This window comes from Pleurodeles waltl, chromosome 12 (genome assembly GCF_031143425.1).
Source record: "Pleurodeles waltl isolate 20211129_DDA chromosome 12, aPleWal1.hap1.20221129, whole genome shotgun sequence".
In the NCBI taxonomy this organism is placed as follows: domain Eukaryota; kingdom Metazoa; phylum Chordata; class Amphibia; order Caudata; family Salamandridae; genus Pleurodeles; species Pleurodeles waltl.
Window position 1 is genome coordinate 93,458,093 of NC_090451.1, and position 20,955 is coordinate 93,479,047.

At 43.0% G+C, this 20,955-nt stretch overlaps 1 protein-coding gene across 2 annotated transcripts in view; it reads left to right on the plus strand.

Annotated features, from left to right (window-relative positions):
* The window catches only part of LOC138267663 (FYN-binding protein 1-like), a 116,493-nt gene extending 108,221 nt beyond the window's left edge, over nucleotides 1-8,272 (plus strand). Inside the window, exons 15-16 of one of the 2 annotated variants that reach the window (XM_069216792.1) lie at nucleotides 23-79; nucleotides 4,184-8,272. In XM_069216792.1, coding sequence (XP_069072893.1) covers nucleotides 23-63 — 41 coding nt within the window. In that variant the 3' untranslated portion in view covers nucleotides 64-79; nucleotides 4,184-8,272. The remainder of the gene's footprint in view (nucleotides 1-22; nucleotides 80-4,183) is intronic. The other variant, XM_069216793.1, reaches the window with a different exon arrangement.
* Nucleotides 8,273-20,955: the final 12,683 nt, after the last annotated feature.

Here is a 20,955-nt window from a genome sequence, read left to right on the forward strand (position 1 = left end):
AGGTGCATCTATCTTTTTGTAGACTCCTCAGGGTTTGCCAGAATTCACAAAGGCGTGGTCTAGTCTAGTTGTGCACAAAGTGAGTATTTTGTGGTAACATATGGAAGAAGAAAGCCATGTCCATGTGTTTAATTGTTTGACAATATTATGTAAATCTGTTAGAATTATCAAAATTAATTATCTAAAATGAGCATTGTTTGTCCTATGCACATGTTCAGTGTTCGCCTGGGTATCCCTTGGGAAGCGTGCTATTGTCAATAACAGCAAAGAGTCAAGACTTGAGCCTCAATATAACGCTGAATCCTGCAACTTAAGTGGGAGACATTAGCAAAACCATTGTGGTGGTGATTATAAAGCACATACAAAAGCAATAGACTTCTCAGAAAACTGAAATCTTCAAGTTCTGTTACCTCATATACCCAAAGCTATCCTGAAGTTTGGGCTTTATACTATGGTGCAGCATTTGAATAGTGCTTCAATTCCATGATGTGGAAGTGAAGAAGTGTGATTTGCATCAATCAAGTTCAGGGATGCCTTTTCAGAGTGTATGACTGGAAGGATGTTGGATGTTGTTTGTCCTACTTGGGATATGTTGTATGAGGTGCTTGAGTTTCAATGACATGGTTCACCGAGGGTGCAGCATACACCACTGCAGAGAAGCATTATGTGTCACTGAAATTGTGACAATAGACATATTCTTGAGTATGTATTTTCCGAGTTATTTAGTTGGCATCTGCATGTTGCGGTTATGTTGATGGGAAGACTAAGGTTTGTACTGTCTTCAAGAGTCTGAGGTGTTTGTCAATTTTTCTTTCTCATTCATGCAAGGAACAAGTTCCTTAGCTTAGCCAATTGGGCAGAGACCCATGATCCACCTGTTCACAACATTTTTGAGGATGTGATATTTAGCCAGAATATGATTTATTGTTTAGTAATAAGGGTAGATTTTCTTTTGAAGGATGTGTGGGCAAATCTGATTTTTGATGGTGACATGTCTGCCAGAGTAGCCAGTCTAAGTATGTGATGCGTAGCATGATGTGGGTCCACATGATTAGCTGGGAAGCTGCCGGACAGCTTTATTCTGAACACCTGTAATTTCTGAAGTATCAACAAAGTTGCTCCCAGTATAGTCCACTTACATTGGCATGACTGAAAGGTGCTAAAGCAATAGGGTTTGAATTTTTTTTTAGGAAGTATAAGGTATACTATGTAGTAAGATTTACCTATGCATTCCTAAAGAAAGAAGCTTTATTTGGAGACTTTATTTACATAAGGTATAGATGATGGATCAGTGTCTGTAATTACTCTTAAATTCCATATTTTAGTTGAGGGGGATAGTACTGGCCCTAATTCCTAAAACCAGACGATGAGGGATGATAGTTGGTTGTTTATTGAATGCTCATTTCTCATTTTTGATGTTTCTAATTGATAATGTTCTCCAGAATCCAGTGGTCAGCTACCTGTGGGCATTGTCCAGTGGTACAGGAGTCATTAATCACGGGAATTTTAGCCTAGGTATCATTTGTATGTAAATGACATTGTTACAGAATTTAAAATTAAATTTGGATATATTGAGCACAGCTTGTCTTTCAATAGAAGCGTGCAATCTGTGAGACTTAGAGAATGCCAGCAGTGGGCTTGAAAGCAGAGGAGAGGGAATTAAGTAAAATGATGAGTAAGGTAAGAGGCAATCCATTTTATAACATTTCCTTAAAGCTAATATGTCCTCAAATCTCAGACAGAGCACATGATGATGAAACACATTAAAAGCAGATGGGAAGTCCAGTAGGAGCAGTACTTCTACTCTATTAGAGTTGACAGTACTTTTGATTTTAAATGACTGTCAGTGCTTCTCCGTTATCATGGCCATGACAGAATCCTATTTGATGTGCAGGATAATGTCTTCAAAGGATGCAGATGCTGGGGAGAACATTGATCTTTCAGTGAGTTTGCCTGGGACGTGGCCATTCATTTAGACTGATAATTAGAAGGATCCATTGGACCAAAGCCATAATATTCTGGATTAGATTTATGTGCCGCAATGGCACCAGAGCTATTGAGGAGAATGACCTTGAATATAGATGCTGGACAGGGGTGAGCTGGTGCTGCCAGGCTTTTGCAGTGTTGTGGAATCGTCCTTGGTAAAGGAATGAGTTGGGGGAAAGTACTTTCTTTTTTACCTGTTTGTTGCATTAGAAATAGAAATGATAAGAACAGACTGTCCTCCTTTTTTTCAGGTCATTTACTTTTGTAGTGAAGTAGCAAGGCCAGAGGGTTGCAAAATACATGCGAGGGGTCACTTTGTTGAGGGATGTAGACCTGATTAATAGTTTTGTATAATGTCAATAATAGGCAAATAGCATCTGAGAAATGCAACAGTGATGTAATGTTTTTTCCTTTTTCATAATGACTTTATATATTCTGGAATGGTGCTGAAAGCAAGTTTGTTGTTATTGCTCTAGGATTTGTTACAGAGATTTTCCAGGGTCTTTCAATTTGATTTTACTGCTTTCACTGGAGGCTTCTACCAACTGGGTTTTCCAAGAGGTTTAGGGGCAGCAAAGGACTTTAGAACTAGAAAGAGGTTGTTAAGAACAGTTGTCATACTGAGGTAGAATTATCAATTGTTTTCGTTGGCTGGAAATTAAGGAACCAAGAGTAAACGGAAGGAATAATTTTCTTTGCAGGATCTACTATGAGTTAGGCTGTTTGCCTTGCAATACTGCTAGTTTTCAGTGCTGATGGTATGGAAAAGTTGATTAAGATCTCATGGTTGTAAGTCGCAGTAATATGATTTGTAAACTGTTTTGACCTTGCTTAAGACAGGCTTGACATTCCTTCTTAGCTTAAGATAGACTTCAAGCACTAAACAACTTTATTAGGGCCCTACCTCCCATAAGGTACCCATTTCATTTATTTGGCATTCTTTACTGTACAGTGCATCAGGTCAGCATTGATATGTCCTTTGCAGACCTGTCAGCGATTGTCCACCATGATTAGAGATCTCTGGTATCAAGAGAATTCAATGGAGCCAGTTCTGCAGTCCCTCGGACGGCACAGATGCTTTGATCAGTGGTTGCCATGTTTATCGTTCTTTCTCAGCATAGTCTTTCTGTTTTTGAAATACAAATTCCCAAAGTCGCAGTTTCTTATTTTAAAAAAGATTAAAGGGTTTTCTCCTAGTGCATTCAATTCCTTTGTTTCCTGTTCTGGAGCACCAGACTTTCCCTAGCAGCCCTGAACAGGAAATGACAGAACGTCTGCCTAAATGGGCTGGACATTTTGTTGTACGCTCACCAACAGCCCAGTGGTGGATGGGCTTTCGGTCCCATGTTTCCACTGGTGAAGCGAGTAGAGGTACTGCAGTCGGAAACCTGACACCTATTTTGATTTGAAATATCACCATTAATCAGATTCCCAAAATATGTCAACTTCTAAATAAGCCACATTGTCCTTTTCCATATGAATGAACAGAGATGGGCTCGGGCCTACAGTGGGCTCCTCAATCACAGATCCAAACATGTACCACTCTAGACTGCCTCAATCATAGGAGGTCCTAATAAATACAGTATAGAAAAACAAATACCCATCACCTCATAGAACTTTGTTTTTGTCAATTTGAAAAAAAATGCCAGGCCCTTGTCAGGAGACCACTACAGCTAGCACCACCCATTGCCTTTGTCAGCACTGCTGATGACAATTCAGAATTAAAATGCATTAAAAATGACCAATACCATCCAACCAAGCTACTCTTTTAATGTATATGCATTATTAAACAGCTGTTGTGTTTATTACAAAATTAGACAAGCAACGCCATGTAGCTGGCTGTCATGAGTACCGGTGTTGACGATTAAGTGCTGGTGCTAAGCACCGGAAACCACCGACTCAAATTAAGCACTGCCCAAAAGTCTCCCATTGGGACTTCCAATATAGGGGGAGAACCTGGCTCCTCAGAAACAAGTATTCTTCCAGCAGTATAGTAGTGGACTTATGCCCATGTTTAGTGAATATGCCTTGTTTTGCAACTTTATTTTCGAAAAATTGAAGCTTCTCTATTTCTGCAGTTGGCAAAGATTTTTTAAGAAAGTAAAGTGGAACTTAAAAGGAAAAGAATGAACAACCAAGTATTTTTACATGTTTACATTTATCGGATAATGATGAGGATGTGTTTCCTTTCTCTCAGATATTCCAAGGATTGCCAAGTGTAACCCGTGATCCATCACAGCACTATCAAGTCTTGCTTGGGAAAAACATTATCCTTGGCTGGTCTAAGGACTATTTACCTCAATTTGTGCTGAATCCACCGATGAACTACAGGGCTCATACTCTACAGATGATCAGCGGCAGGAAGCAGACCCTATGCCAAAACGTATAACTGCTTCCTATCAAAGGAAGAACAGTATTTTTCTATGAGTATGAATCTCAAAATATGGGTGCCCATGTTGGGAGGATAAACTCAAAAAGCACATTACTTATTTTCAATATCACACTATGTTTCATTCAGTTTTGATTGATAGTAGATGCTGGAAAAGGAACATCATTTGTATTCTATTCTAGAAAGCAATTCCTATCTAACTTGCATTCAGAAAACTGGTCTACATCTTTTGATATCATCTCTGTGCCTGATCATCTAAAAACCAAGCCAATAAGTGGAGAAGGATTTATGCTGTGAGATCCCTCAACCCAAGAATAACTAAGCTCCTGGTGAAGACTCATTGGCATTGAACGTGCAGAGGAATGAAACGCAGATATATCAGTGCTGTACGGAAACAAAATGTTCCCTTTTATTTGCTATGTCAGTTCAGGACTAAGTCATGCATCTACTTGACGAGAAGACTCACTGTAGACACAGGTCACAAATCATCCAGGTTGTAGGAACAGAAAATGGTGCTGAAGTATTTGCTAAATTAACTAACTTTCTCATACAGCTAAGATTAAATCCAGTAACACATGTAATGATTATGTAGGTTCATACTGCCCCAGCCCGGCTACAGTGTGATATGTAGATAGAGTGATACATGATTTACAAGTCTACTGTAATAATAATACAATAGCATCCATTTCAAAACCATTCTTTGCTCTCAAAAAGATATACATACTGATGACTGTACCACGCTTTCATTGCATATTCACAGACATTATGTGACCTTTGCCATTTCTTTTGACCCCATAAGGATGCTTATTGTGCAAAGCAGAGATGATCTTGTTTTTGAAACATTTGGCAATCACTGTATATCTAGTGTCAAAGTTGAAGTTGTCATATTTTATAGTGTGTGTGGTTTGCTGGTCTCTATCTAGCTTGGATGTGGTAACAAGCTTGCCTTGGTCACACCAACAAATAAAGCCACAGGGATGATTCCCAGAAAAAAAATAGTTATACATCTGTATGACAAATGTACTGTTTTCAAAGAATGCTGATATATGACTTTCTTTAGTTTTCAAAATGTTTCCAAATATTGTCTAAAATCTGAGCCAATCACAGTTTTCCAGGGGTAGTCCTAGAAAAGTTTGAAAATTACATTTTAAGTGAAAATATACATGTGTATATTTTCGAAACTGGTACAAATGTACTTACTAAAAAAATATTTCCTCATGGAGAAACTATTTCCCCCATAAACAAACCAGCTTTCGTGGTGTGGCCTTCCTTTTCCAACCCAGGAAACATAATTGCATATGCCCTTGTCTGAAGTAAATCTCCTACTGTTTTCTGGTTAGGACGGGGTCAGAGACCAGTTTATGAAAACCCACAAATGTACAGTTAGGTCCGTGTTAGGCCTGGAATGCCAAATCATGGAGAAGTCACAGAATGTGAAAAATCCCATCCCAGCGTATTTATGGACCAAAATCATTCCAAGGGTTGTTTGGTTTGTGAGTAAGATGGAACTCCTCTAGGGACTGGCCACTGTTTATTGCTGGCCTGAAGAAGGCAATGTTATTATCCGCAAGCAGTCCAGGTGCAAGGATTTTCATATTCCAATAATTTGGCACTTGTACATCCCAAGGAATGAGCAGAAGTGCCATTTTAGGCAATTTCTTACAACTGCCGACATCTTGTATATGTATGCTGGTGTTGTAAGGCTTTTGCATACTGGAGCCCCATTGAACCAGGGGCTCCGGCAAAAACAAAAGCGAGGGTCTGAGTGCAATAACTCAATACCTCTATAAGAGGAATTACAAAAAGCCTGGTTCTTATTGTCAAATAATTAAAGCAAGGGATGTTCAGAAAAGAATGTATAGGACAGCTTGCCCCCAATTCTTATTTATAAGGATAATGTGAGTTCCAAAGAAGTTCTGTGACTCAAGAGTCAGTAGTTTAAAGCTGACTTCCTGCTTAGGGAAAACGAAGTTGATTTGCGATATTCTTTTAATGTGTGGAATTAAGTCGTTTATTTCCTATGATATGTGTCACACCACAACCTTACCTGACTCCTCTTATAAATCTTGATCTCTTTCACTTTCTGAATAAACCTGTCTTATATGTGCATATGTGCAAAATAAACAAGGAATGTGTACTGTGAAAATAAATATGTTAAAAACGCATATTGTATTTGTTAAAAGCACATCTTTTAAGCAGTTTGATGTTAAGTTGCTATCTGACTTTGTTGTTCAGTGGTTCCCAACCTGTGGTCCGGGGATCCCTGGGGGTCCGCGAAGCCTCCTCAGGGGGTCCGCGACTGCTTAAAAAACTAAATAATATTAACAGATTAGGTCCCCAGCTTCCAGTAATGACTCAGTGGGCGGGTCCCCGGATTCCAATAAAAACTCAGTGGGGGTCCCGGGCTCCAGTAATGATAAAGTGGGGGTCCACAGAAGTCAAAAGGTTGGGAACCACTGGTTTTGAATATACAGACACATTCAGAAAGGTCTTTTCCAGCCGTGCAATGAATAAACTTTCTGCAATATAAATTATTGCTATTAACTGATTATTGTGATTTTTCAGGGAAAGATTAAATGGAGTACATTACATATTTATGGTAGTATCAATTCTGTTACAAACGTCATATTTCAATACCTTTAGATGCCTAAGTGTCCATGTCATCTATTTAGCCTGATTGTTTCTTTTTGCATTCCTTATTCAGACTCAGGGCCTCATTACGATGCTGGCGGTCATGAGACTGTCAGGGCCGCAGTGGCGGTTGGACCGCCGCCAAAGCAGCAGTCCGGCCTCCACATTACAACCATGGCAGAGCCAGCACGGTCAGACCGCCGACACTGCCAGGTTGTCGACAGCCTCACCTGCTGATTACGGGTCCCCTTTCCGCCAGCCTTTGCATGGTGGTAGCCCTGCCATGCAAAGGCTGGCAGAAAAGGTGTACTCGGGGCCCCATGGGGACCTCTGCACTGCCCATGCACTTGACGTGGGTAATGCAGTGGCCCTCATGGACAGCCCTGCTGCCATTTCCACTGACCGAATTACGGGCAGTGGAAAGCGCAACGCGTATTGCTGCACCCACCCCACTGCCACATTGCCTCTGGCTTGGTTATGAGCCCGTGTCAATGTTAAAACCATGTTTACTGCAGGGTTTCTGCCCGCTGGCCCTGTGGTGAACTCGTAATAGGGCTGACGGTGTTCTGGCCGCACTTGCGGTCAGGTGGCGGTATGAGTTTGATGGAAGTGGTAATATCGGTGTATGTACTGGAGTCCAAATATATCATACAAATGAGGACGAGTCAACCATATCGTTTGAATAATTAAGAGTTCAATGTACAGCTATAAGAACATGTCATCACATGTGGTAGAATGTTCTAAATTAAACAGGGTGAAACAGAGAGACAACCTTTGGAATATTATAGGCGAAGGTATATACCAAAATTACAGCCATCACCCACTTCGCCATCTTCAGTGCAGCTATACATTTCCCAATGTTCCAATAAACGTTTTGTTCACGCTACATCCAACATGCTTTGAAACTACAAAAGCTAATTTAAGTTGGAAGAACCTTCTTTTACTAAGCTGGCTCATTGAATACATGGGCACAGTGCTAGTGAGGGCAATGTTTTCTTTTTTTGTGTAGTACATCACTGTATAAATGCTTTTACAAAAAAGAAATTTAAATTTGGAATTTAAGTATTATAAGATGACTGTTTATTACTAACAATGTTAATGAAACATTACTGTAACTATTGAAATCATCAGTTCTGTGTGAAGGACGGAGTTTTGCATATTGCATATCATACTTTTACCCCGTTTTATTAATGTACTTTACAATTGTTGTGTATTGTTTTAAGTAGCAGGACAATAAACACTTTTTATACTACTGTTTTTATAGCACTTGTAGCCACAGTTCTGCGATGCTGTGAATGACGTGTTTTAATAAACTGGAATTTCTCAGTCTATTAACCTGAAAAGGAGAATATGTAAGGCTGTCCTAACTTGGTTGCAATTCTTTTACCTTTGAGGTGCACATAGATGTCTGCATTAGTCAACCAATTTATCCTACATAAATGAAAAGATACATTGTTGCTGTGCGATTACATGTTTAGTTATTTTACTCATGGGGGAAAATGTGGCCTTCACAGATAGCTTATGCAGAGCAGGTCTTGGGCTAGTGGACATTTAACAAGTTAAGGCCCATATTCATACTTCTGTTGAGCTGAATTTGCGTCAGTTTTTTACACAGATTCGGCACAAACCCAACTCCATATTCATATTTTGACATTAGACACGTCTAACGTCAAAATATAGGCGCTTGCACCATTTTGTGGATGTGTGCACCCACCTTGCGTCAATGAGATGCAAGGTAGGCGTTCCCATCTAAAAATGGTGCTATCTCCATAGCCCCATATGTATTTCCCCATGTTAAAATGATGCACGGGTGGGAGGAGGTGCTAAATAATGGTGTTAAGCTTGCTTGCACCCCCACCAGAGGGACACCGGAGGTTAGGGGACCCCATCCCTGGTAGGACCAGGTATGTATTTTTTTCTTTTGTTTGCTATTGGGGGCCCTAACTTGGGGGCCCCTGCATGGCACAGGGTGCAATGGCCATGCCCAGGAACACTTGTTCCCTGTGCTGGCCATTAGGGCGGTGGGCATGACTCCTGTCTTTCCTAAGACATGAGTCATGTTTTTGGTGGTTGTGCACCAGGAAATGGAGCTAGTCTGGCTAGAGGCATTTTTTTGCCTCCAACCAGGCTTGCATCATTTTCTGAAACACAACCCCCTCCTTCCCTACTGCCACCCTGTACTGCCATTTGATAAGTTTTGTTTTGACCAATGACTTTGTGTTTCACCACTGCGCATATTAGTTGCTCAATGTTCACATTGTATGTTTTGTTCAGTTTAGCCGCCTATGGGCTTTGACATGGCATTAGCCATTACTTTCTGTATTCAGTTTAGCCGCCTATGGGCTTTGACATTGCATTAGTCATTACATTCTGTATTCTGCCTATTGGCTTTGACATGGCATTAGCCATTACTTTCTGTATTCAGTTGAGCCGCCTATGGGCTTTGACATTGCATTAGCCATTACATTCTGTATTCTGCCTATTGGCTTTGACATGCTGTATCCAGTCTAGCCGCCTATTGGCTTTGACATTGCATTCCTATTGACTTTGACATGCTATTAGATATTCTGCCTATTGGCTTTGACATGATATTATATATTGCATTTTATATTCAGCTCCGCTGCCTATTGGCTTTGACATGATATTATACATAGCATTTTATATTCAGCTCAGCTGCCTATTGGCTTTGACATGATATTATACATTGCATTTTGTATTCAGCTCAGCTGCCTATGGGCTTTGACATGATATAAGACATTGCATTTTGTATTCAGCTTAGATGCTTATTGGCTTTGACATGACACATGACATTGCATTTGATATTTAGGTTAGCTGCCTATTGCCTTTAACGTGGAGTTAGACATTGCAGTTGAGAATCCAAGCTGTATTTTTCCAAGCTGTGTTTTTGCACAAGAGAACCAAGATGTTTTTCTCACAGTAGACTAGACATGATAAGAAAGAGTACATGGGTGTTGTTTTTCTTTGCTTGAGCTTGGGAACAGGAGTAGTCTTGGAGACCTGGCCAGTCTCCAAAAGGCTTGCTCAGTTTCCCAGGTCTGAGAGGAGGGGGCACACCTTTGTAACGAATGTAACAGGCTGCAGAGGGTTAGATTCGAATCTGCCGGACCTCGTGCTGGAGCTTGGCGCCAGCTGCCAGCAATCCCGTGTGGGTAGATGAATCTCTTTCTCGCGGCTGACAGGGGGTCATCAGCTTGCAGACCTTAGAAAGATGAAGGTGTAAATAGTTTCCCACACGTTGAAGTATTTGTTTTGCTTTGCATTCAATATCTTATAAATATAACCTGCTGTGTATATTGCAAACTGATATATTTTGTTTGATTAACGCGGGCTTGAAAGCTACTAATTCGTCATTCATAAATATTGTGGTTGGGGAAGAATTAACAACAATAAAAGTCTTCTTTGACCTCAGAAGTGCATTTCTGTTGTGTTATGTTAGTGCTTAAAAACTAGCTAAGAGGAAAGCACTACACACCCCCACCCCGCTAGCGTCTTCTTCTAAGACGCTAGCCCAGGTTTAGCGCCGGCTTGCACCATTGAATAAATACGGCGCCCGAATGGCATTTTTGCCGCAAACCTCAGTTTGCGCAGGTTTGCGTCAAAAAGGATAAATATGGGCCTAAATGTCTGATAAGCTGATGCCTCTGAAAGACCACATTGTAGGAGCAATGCCACATGTCAGGCTCCAACAATAAGAATGAATCTGCCCGAGTCTTACTACTCTTTCAAAGCCACACAACTTTTGGAGTCTTGCTGTTTTCATGGTAATTTTTTGCAATAGTGTTAGACTTAGCATCCTTAGCTTGTTTTCCCCTGACTTTCTGCCTTCTGACCTCCTGTTTTGCTGCCCTTGTATTTTGCTGGCTTTAGGACTCTGTGCCCTTTACCACAGTTAATCAGTGCTAAAGTGCATGTGTTCTCTGCTTAAACCATGGTAAGATTGGCTTCTCCACAATTGGCATATGTACTTTACTTATTGGTCCCTAGTAAAGGGTGCTACCTGTGCCCATGGCCTGTAAATTAAATGCTACTAGTGAGCCTGCAGCGCTGATTGTGACACCCTCTTAAGAAGCCCTTCAACATGTCTCAGGCCTGCCATTGCTGAACTTGTGTGTGCAATTTTAAATTGCCATGTCGACCTGGCAATGTAACCCTCTTGCCAGACTCAAACTTTCCTTTTTAATACATATAGGTCACCCCTAAGGCAGGCCCTGGACTGGCCAAGCTCAGATGCTAGGTATTTAACCCCTCGGGTGCCTCGGACGTAGTGGTTACGTCCTGGGCAGCACCGCTCGGGTGCCCAGGACGTAACTGTTACTTCCAAGTAGGGGCCCTCAGGGGAAGCACTAGCATTCAAATGCAAAAGTATTTCTCCTCCGATCACGTGGAGGGGCCGAGAGAGGCATCAAAGGAAAGGAAAGGACTTTCCTTTCCTTTGATGTCTCTCTGCAGCAGAAATGCCCAATAGACACCTGGGAGTTTTTCTTGTTTTTATTGAACAAGGGGAGCGGTCCCTTGGGCAAAGACCGCTCCCCAGAGGGGCAATTTATTTTTAGGCCATTTCTGCCCACCCCCGGGGGCAGATCCACCTATTATAATTAGGCCAATCTGCCAACTGGGGGGGCAGAAACCGCTAGACACCAGGGCTAATTTTATTTTTGTGTCTTTTTTTTATATATGTGGGGAGCAAACCCTTAGGCAAGGGTTGCTCCCCGGGGGGCAAAATTACTTTTAGGCCTTTTCTGCCCCCCTTTGGGCAGATCGGCATATTTTAGTTAGGCCAATCTGCCCCCAAGGGGGCAGAAACCACTAGACACCAGGGAATTTTGTTTTTATTTATATTTATACATAAGGGGAGCGGCCCCTTGGGCAAGGGGTGCTCCCCAGGAGAGCAAAGGCAAAATATTTTTAGGCCTTTTCTGTCCCCCCCGGGGGCAGATCGGCCTATTATAGTTAAGCCAATCTGCCCCCGGGGGGACAGAAACCCCTATACACCAGGGATATATATATTTTTTGTTTACTTCATTTTTTTATATATGGGGAGCAACCCCTTAGGCAAGGGTCGTTCCCCTAGGGGGCAAATTGTATTTAGGCCATTTCTGCCACCCTGGGGGGCAGATCGGCCTATTTTTATTAGGCCAATCTGCCCCTAAGGGGGGCAGAAACCACTAGACACCAGAGATTTTTTTTGTCAGTTTCACGTGAGGGGACCATCACCTTAGGCAATGGTTGCTCCCCTGGGGGGGTAAATTTGTTGTAGGCCATTTCTGTCCCCCTTGGGGGCAGATTGGCCTAATGTAATAAGGCCGACCTGCCACCAGAGGGGGAAGAAATCCCTAGACACCAGGGATTTTTTTTTGTTTATTTAATTTTTTTATATGTGGGGAGCGACCCCTTAGGCAAGGGTCGCTCCCCTGGGGGGCAACTTGTTTTTAGGCCATTTCTGCCCCCCTTGGAGTCAGATCAGCCTATTTTTATTAGGCCGATCTGACCCCAAGGGGGGACAGAAACCACTAGGCCCTGAGGATTTTCTTTTTGCGCCAATTTCACACAAGTGGAGCAACCCCTTAGGCAAGGGTCACTCCCCTGTGGGGGACACATTTATTTTAGGCCATTTGTGCTCCCCTTGGGGACAGATCGGCCTATTTCTATTAGGCCAATCCTCCCCTGGGGGGGAGGAAGAAACCACATAGGTACCAGGGATTGGTGTGTGTATGTGTGTGTTTTGTTTGGGGGCAGCCCCTTGAGCAAGGGTCGCTCCCCATGGGCGCACATTACTGTTGGCCTTATCTGCCCTATTGGGGGCAGATCAGCCTATTTTTGGAAAGCCCATATGCTCCCAAGGGGGGCAGAAAGCCCACCAGAAACCAGGGAAGATTTTTGTTTCAAAATAAGAGGGTGGCGGTATGGCCATACCCCCACCCCAAATTAATGGGGCCAAAGTTGTTCTTCCCAACAGTGGGCAGATGGGACAATTACCCCAATCCACACACCGGGGTGGAGGGGAGACTACTAGATGCCAGGGACATTTTTTTAAAAAAATTGTGGGGTGGTGGCTACCAACCAGTATGGGCCTGGTTATCCACCCACCCCAACTGAATGGGGTAACAGTCTTTCAGCTCCCCCCAAACTAAAACATCTTATCCCACTGCAAGCAAGAGGACATTTGATTATTTTGGGTTTTGGTTTTACATTTGGGCCATGAGAGCTTGGCTAACACTCAAAATCATCCCACTTGGAATGGTGAGGGCTGCACTTTTCGGACTTTGGGATGCTGCCATGTAGAAAAATCCACAAGACCTAGACACATCTGAAAACTAAACATCTGGGTGATTCCAGGGTGGTGTGCTTCACATGCACCTGCACTGTTTTCTTAACCACAATGCCCTCCAAACCTTCAGCTTTGCTGGAAATCACACATTTTCCCCATATTTTTGTGATGGAACCTTCTGGAATCTGCAGGAATCCACAAAATTCCCACAACCCATCATTGTCTCATCTATACCGATAAACATTCTGCCTCACTTGTCAGCCTAAAAATGTGTTTTTTCAAACTGCCCTTTTGGACCCACTTTGGTTCCCCCTCAATTTCGACATGTTTTTGGCTCTTCCCTGTCACAGGCACTTGGCCCACCTACACAGGTGAGGTATCATTTTTACCGGGAGACTGAGGGCAATGTTGGGTGGTAGGAAATTTGTCCCGGTGCGGTGATCCCACACAGAAATGTGGGAAAAATGTGATTTTTTTAGATACATTTGAAGTTTGCTGAGGATTCTGGGTAAGAAAACATTGGGGGATCCACGAAAGTCACACCTCCCTGGATTCCCTCGGGTCACTAGTTTTCAGAAATGTTTCAGTTTGGTAGGTTTCCCTATATGGCTGCTGAGCCCATGACCAAAATCCCAGGTCCCCACCCCCGCAAAAACAGGTAGTTTAGTATTTGATAATTTTGATGTGTTCACATATTGTTTCTGGGCATTTCCTTTCGCGGGCACTAGTGAGGTACCATTTTTATCATGAGACTTGGGGGAACGCTGGGTGGAAGGAAATTTGTGGCTCCTTTCAGATTCCAGAACTTTCTGTCACCGAAATGTGAGGAAAAAGTGTTTTTTTGGCCACATTTTGAGGTTTGCAAAGGATTCTGGGTAACACAACGTGGTGAGAGCCCAACAAGTCACCCCATCTTGGATTTCCCTGGGTGTCTGCTTTTCAAAAATGCGCAGGTTTGGTAGGTTTCCCTAGGTGCCGGCTGAGCTAGGGGCCAAAATCCACAGCTAGGCACTTTGCAAAAAACACGTCTGTTTTCTTTGGGAAAATGTGATGTGTCCACGTTGTGTTTTGGGGCATTTCCTGTCACGGGCGCTAGGACTACTCACTCAAGTGAGGTACCATTTTTATCGGGATCCTTGGGTGAACGCTGGGTGGAAGGAAATTTCTGTATCCGCTCAGGTTCCAGAACTTTCTGTCACAGAGAGGTAAGGAGAAAGTGTTTTTGGGCCAAATTTTGAGGTTTGCAAAGGATTCTGGGTAACAGAACCTGATGAGAGCCCCACAAATCACCCCATCCTGGATTTCTATAGGTGTCTAGTTTTCAAAAATGCACAGGATTGGAAGGTTTCCCTAGGTGCCAGCTGAGCTACAGATCAAAAACCACAGCTAGGCACTTTCCAAAAAACATGTCAGTTTTCAATGTAAAAATGTGATGTGTCCATGTTACGTTTCCTGTCACGGGCATTAGGCTGTGGTTGCTGCGAAAGCCGGATTGGGACGGGTCCAGAGTGTTGTTTTCCTCAAGGAGGTGGGTCAGTTGCCTGTTGACGATCTTCTCGATGACCTTCGCCAGTAACGGGAGCAGGGAGATAGGCCGGTAGTTTTTGAGGTCCTTTGGGTCCGCCTTGGGTTTCTTGAGTAAGGCGTTGATCTTGGCTTGCTTCAAGCTTTCCGGGAATGTGGCGGTCTTCAAGGAGCTGTTGATGATCATCCGGAGTTGGGGGGCGATGATGGAGCTCGCTTTGTTGAAGATGTGGTGTGGGCAGGGGTCAGATGGTGAGCCAGAGTGAATGGTGTTCATGACTTTGGTGATGTCGTCGTCGCTGACGTGGGTCCAGGAGAGTAGGAGGTTGGTGTGGCTGGGGGGCGGTGAGTCTGAGGTGTTGGCAACTGCAGGTGGGGTCTTGGAGTTGAAGCTGTTGTGGATGTCTGCGATCTTGCAGTGAAAGAAGGTGCCAAGGGAGTCGCAGAGGTCTTGCGAAGGTGGGATGTCGTTGGTGCTGGAGCTGGGGTTGGAGAGATCTTTCAAGATGTTGAAGAGCTCATTGTTGTTGTGTGCGTTGTTGTCGATGTGTTCCTTGAAGGAGGCTCTCCTGGTAGTCCAGATGAGCTGGTGGTGCCTGCGGATAGCGTTCTTGAAGGCCGCGTGGGTGGCCGGAGTCTGTTCTTGGCGCCACTTCTTCTTGAATTTTTCGGCAAGTCTGTTTGGAGGTCCGGTGGTCGGTGGTGAACCAGGTGGCCTTTCTGACGGTGCGGTTGTAGGGGGGTTTCTTGATCGGGGCTTTTCTTGCCCTATGTGCACCAGGTATGCCCAGACGTGGGTCCCGGGCTCACTATGCCACTGGATTCAAGCTAGCCTGGCTGATGAAGGGTGATACCCTGAAACCGGTCCTAGAATGCTTGTTTCCGGTCCAGGGAGGACCTGGCTTGGCAGTTCGGGCTGGACTGTTCCCATGGGGAACAGGGTCAAGACTGATTTGAATATGACTGGGTCCAAACTGGGGTGGCATAGTGAGCAAAAGAATTGATGGATTAAAACCAGATCTGTGACTGGGGGTGAATGTTTGATTGGTTCCACATTCCGTCCATCATTTGTGTTTGCTTGCTTTTCTTGCCCTATGTGCGCCGGGTATGCCCAGACGTGGGTCCTGGGCTCACTATGCCACTGGATTCAAGCTAGCCTGGCCGATGAAGGGTGATACCCTGAAACTGGTCCTAGGATGCTTGTTTCCAGTCCAAGGAGGACCTGGCTTGGCAGTTCGGGCTGGACTGTTCCAATGGGGAACAGGGTCAAGACTTATTGCATATGGCTGGGCCCAAACTGGGGTGGCATAGTGAGCAAAATAATTGATGGATTAAACCCAGATCTGTGACTGGGATGAATGTTTGATTGCTTCCACATTCCGTCCATCATTGGTGTTTACTTGCTTTTCTTGCCCAATGTGCGCCGGGTATGCCCAGACGTGAGTCCTGGGCTCACTGTGCCACTGGATTCAAGCTAGCCTGGATGATGAAGCGTGATACCCTGAAACCAGTCCTAGGATGCTTGTTTCCGGTCCAGGGATGACCTAGCTTGGCAGTTCGGGCTGGACTGTTCCCATGGGGAACAGGGTCAAGACTGATTTGCATATGGCTGGGTCCACACTGGGGTGGCATAGTGAGCAAAAGAATTGATGGATTAAACCCAGATCTGTGATTGAGGGTGAATGTTTGATTGGTTCCACATTCCATCCATCATTTGTGTTTGCTTACTATTAGAAAGTTGGCAGTTTCTTACTTTAGCCATTTTGTGCCTACTGCCTGCTTCTGAATACACTGCTGGGCTTTGTACATTCCAACTAGAGAGCCACACAAAAAGGGAACTTAGGTGTGATTGATGGGCCATCCACATCCTGATGGGCCATCCTGGGCAGGATGAGTGGGAGGAGCAGACACACATGAATAGGCTGTGTCCTGCCCCCGCACAAATGGCTGCATATCCCCCTGTAGAGGGTCTGGAGCCAGGACAGAGAATCTGTGCACTTCAAAGACTTGTCTTTGAAGTCTCTCCCACATAAAAGGCACAATGAGATATAAGTAATGGACCTCTGACACCACCCCTGCAGTACACTTCTGGACCTGTGGGAACTCTGCTAGGAAGAGGGACTGCTGTGATGCTGAAAGGAATTCCAACCTGCTGGACCTCTGCTCTGCTGTGCTGACCTGCTGCCCTCCTGTTTTGCTTCACTAATGACCGAGATGAAACACTCATGCACTGACAAAAATCTCTGGAATGTGCTTCTTAGTCTGAAAAAGGCATTTATTAACTCACTCTGGAAGATTCGTGGAGGAAAATAGCATGCTGAAAGTACATGTTTAAAAATGGTCACAGCAATGAAATGAAAACATGTACAAATGATTCTCCACTGCAATATACACAGCAAATATATTTATCTATATTACAATGCAAAGCAAATAATGAATTTAAAAATGCATCACCATGAGGCACGGGCAAATATGCTTCATCTCCCTCCTAATCAGCATCAGACCACCAGATCACAGAATCGATCGTGGAGAGAGAGAGATCAATTATCCTCACAGGAAGGATGACACACCTCAGCGTCCTGAGCAAGTCTGAGATCTGAGTCACTCTAGAAACTCCCTCCCACTGCCTAAGTTTATTATTCAAAAAATGCTGGTTACTTTAGGTCAGCTTTGAAAAGAACATGTGGGGAATTGGCCAAAATCTCAAGGTGCCCTCTATCAAAACAAAACCGTACCCTGCCGTCCTAGTACATTCTTAGCCTAAGCTCTTGGTGAGAAAGAACACACAAACATGCAGAATAAAAACATAAGCAGGAGCACATTATCATGGAAAAATACTTGCAGCTTTTAACATGGTGGTGGCTAATGCTAAAATAAAGAGAATAGGAAAAGAGAAGTTGGTGATCACTAATGTGACGGTGTGCTGCTAGGCTAAGTGCAACGTGGAGTCAGTGATCAAAACACAAATATCATTACACTCCACCCTTTTGACCAATGACTCATATACCCTACAGTCCTTAAATCAACTTCTCTCTTTTTTTAACATTACAAGCAAATTAAGTATGTATTGTACACAGCAACATAATGAATTCATAAGAGCAATCACTATAAAGCAATAGAATTGTAAATAATATTTTTTAACCATTAGACATGCTAATGTATTGATCATTCAGATATTATAGACAGCTAAACCAGGCACACCTACAATAGAAAGACTTAAGCTTATATATTCTGATTGTGATAATAACTGAATCACAGTCTTCATTAATTGAATAGTGTCTCTAGGATAACGAGTCTGTATAGAGTTAGATGGAAACATCATGAGTCCTAATCATGAAAAGGTACACAGTCCACCTGTAGTGTTTGCTGGAATGTAGGTACAAGTGAGGTTGCCATATGAGAATAGTCAGCCAAATGGCAACTTAAACATGTTTAATGTGTCAGCAGTCACCAGGTGATAACAAGCCATATGGTTGGTTCCATTAAAATTGCAATCAAACAGGTTGATAGTACATCCATGGTACTCTGCATTATTCCCATGCAGAACTTTGATCTGTGGAGCACAACTTGCGCCAAATCGATCCATAGGTATTGCCCTTCAAAAGCAGCAGGGGTGTTGTGCAATGTGATCGATCAATCAGGTTCAGGTTGGAGGTGCTGTCCTGCCCAACCCCACATGCACACGCCCGAAGGGAGGCGACACAGCACACTCAAGGTCGAGGAAAGTCGTAGTATGATCTGTAAAAGAAACAAGTATGATTTCTCTTGCACATAACATTTGTCAGCTGAAATGTGCTCCCATTTTCCTTTCCTAGTTTTATGATCAGCAGGACATTATTATGGCCCTTGGCTATAATTTCTGCAGGTTCTGGAGGGCCATTTGGGGATTTCACCCACACTTTAGCACCATGGTTTTTGTCAGTTGAACTAAAACCTCCCTTTCCTTGTACTGTCAGAAGGGCTGGGGCAGTCCCCTTCCTCACCAATCCTCCATACACTGGACTTATGACAAGTTGGGCAATTTTGTAAGCATGTAGGTCAAGACCTGCAGATTCTGTTGTGGCTCAGTAAGGAGTTGAAGCTCCAGGTTTTATTTCCCAGTACACAATGGTGTTGGTGGCCACATGTGGTTGTATCAGGAGAGTTTCAGCACTGCTGCTCTTCACCCCATTAAAACTCATGATTTTTCTGGTCACTTTGTACCAAAGGGTTAAGATTTTACTCAGATGAGGGTCATGCTGTTTCCAAAAATCAAACAATCCCATGAATCACTGTGTCTCTTGCTTAGTGCGAGAAGTAGCAAACTCCAAAATCTTTTGTTTTGCCTGTCGCAACACCTCTCTATGTCCTGGTTTTCACCGAATTCCTAGAAACTTCCCATTTTGAGATGGCCCCTGAGTCTTGTCTGAATTAATCATCCACATTTTACACTGCAAAAGCTCTGTGAATATATTGTTAACATCCTTAACTTCTTGCTGAGTGTAATTTTTTAAAGAATGCATTTCAACTCCTGCCAATTTCTGTGGGCTACTCTGTATTTTTTGTCTAAATATTGGCTGAGTACAAACTACATTCTGCTTATATAGCTCACACTCGTCCCTACATTTTTTAACCTCCTCATTACTGGAATGTGAAAAATCAGCTTTCCCTGTGATGGCTTGGTAGATATCAGCCTTAACTTGTAATAACTTATTCTGACAAGACAGCATAGTTACAGTACTTAATGTGTCATCAAGTTGTTTCTGTAATTGTTTTTTATCATCTTCTAACTGTTTACACTTCTCATGCATTTTTGTTGTAAGCAGACAAAAGTATCCAACCCCTCCTGCTAAGAACAAAAGGGTCATCAGTCCGTTCAAAAAGCACCTTTTTAAAACATGTAAGAACAGTAAATAATTCTGTTTTATCCAAGCACCCATCCCAAAATTTAAAAAGTCCTGATAAACAAGAAAACACATTTGCCAAGGCATCATAAGGCATTTTAATTTCACATGCATTTTCAGAAAAGGTTTGCGGTGCTTCCTTTGACACTCTGCCACACATATTTTCACTTTTAAATCATACACTTTCAACCACCAACCTCCCTTTAGACTGTCCGACTATGCCAAAATGTTTTGCTTCACTAATGACCGAGATGAAACACTCATGCACTGACAAAAATATCTGGAATGCGCTTCTTAGTCTAAAGAAGACATTTATTAATTCACTCTGCAAGCTTTGTTGAGGAGATTAGCATGCTGAAAGTACACATTTAAAAATGGTGACAACAATTAAATGAAAACATGTACAAATGATTCTCCACTGCAATATACACAGCAAATATATCTATATATATATTACAATGCAAAGCAATTAATTAATTAAAAAATGCATCACCATGAGACACGGGCAAATCTGCTTCATCTCCCTCCTAATCAGCATCAGACCATCTGATCCCAGAATCGATCCTGGAGAGAGAGAGACCAATTATCCTCACGGGAAGGATGACACACCTTAGCGTCCTGAGCATGTCCGAGATCTGAGTCACTCCCCGGTCCATCTGGTCTTGACCTCTTCTATACTTTGAATAAACAAGAGGAGAATTCTAGAAAGTCCCTCCCACTGCCTAAGTTTATTATTCAAAAAATGCTGGTTACTTTAGGTCAGAACCGTTCCCTGCTGTCCTAGTACATTCTTATCAGCCTAAGCCCTTGGTGAGAAAGAATATGTATTTATTCTGTGAACATGAGCAAAGAGCACATTATCACTGTAAAATACTTGCAGCTTTTAACGTGAGGTGGCTAATGCTTAAATAAAGTCAATATGAAAAATGAAGTTGGTGGTCACTAATGTGACGATGTGCTGCTAGGCTAAGTGCAACGTGGACTCAGTGGTGAAAACACAAATATCATTACACCTCCTTGCCTGGGAGTTAGAAGGACTGGACCTGCATCTATCTAAAAGAGACCCAAAGTGGCTCCAAGGGCTTGCTGGCTTGCCTCATGTTTTCTGAAGTCTCAGGGACATAAAAGACTTCCAACTCAGCTGCTACAGCACTTGAACTCTGCCAGCTGTGAATATTGCCCTGCCACGTGGTGCTAATCCAGTCCTCGGCCCTATGAAGTGGGTATAAAGTGCTGCTCCAGAAAGAAATAAT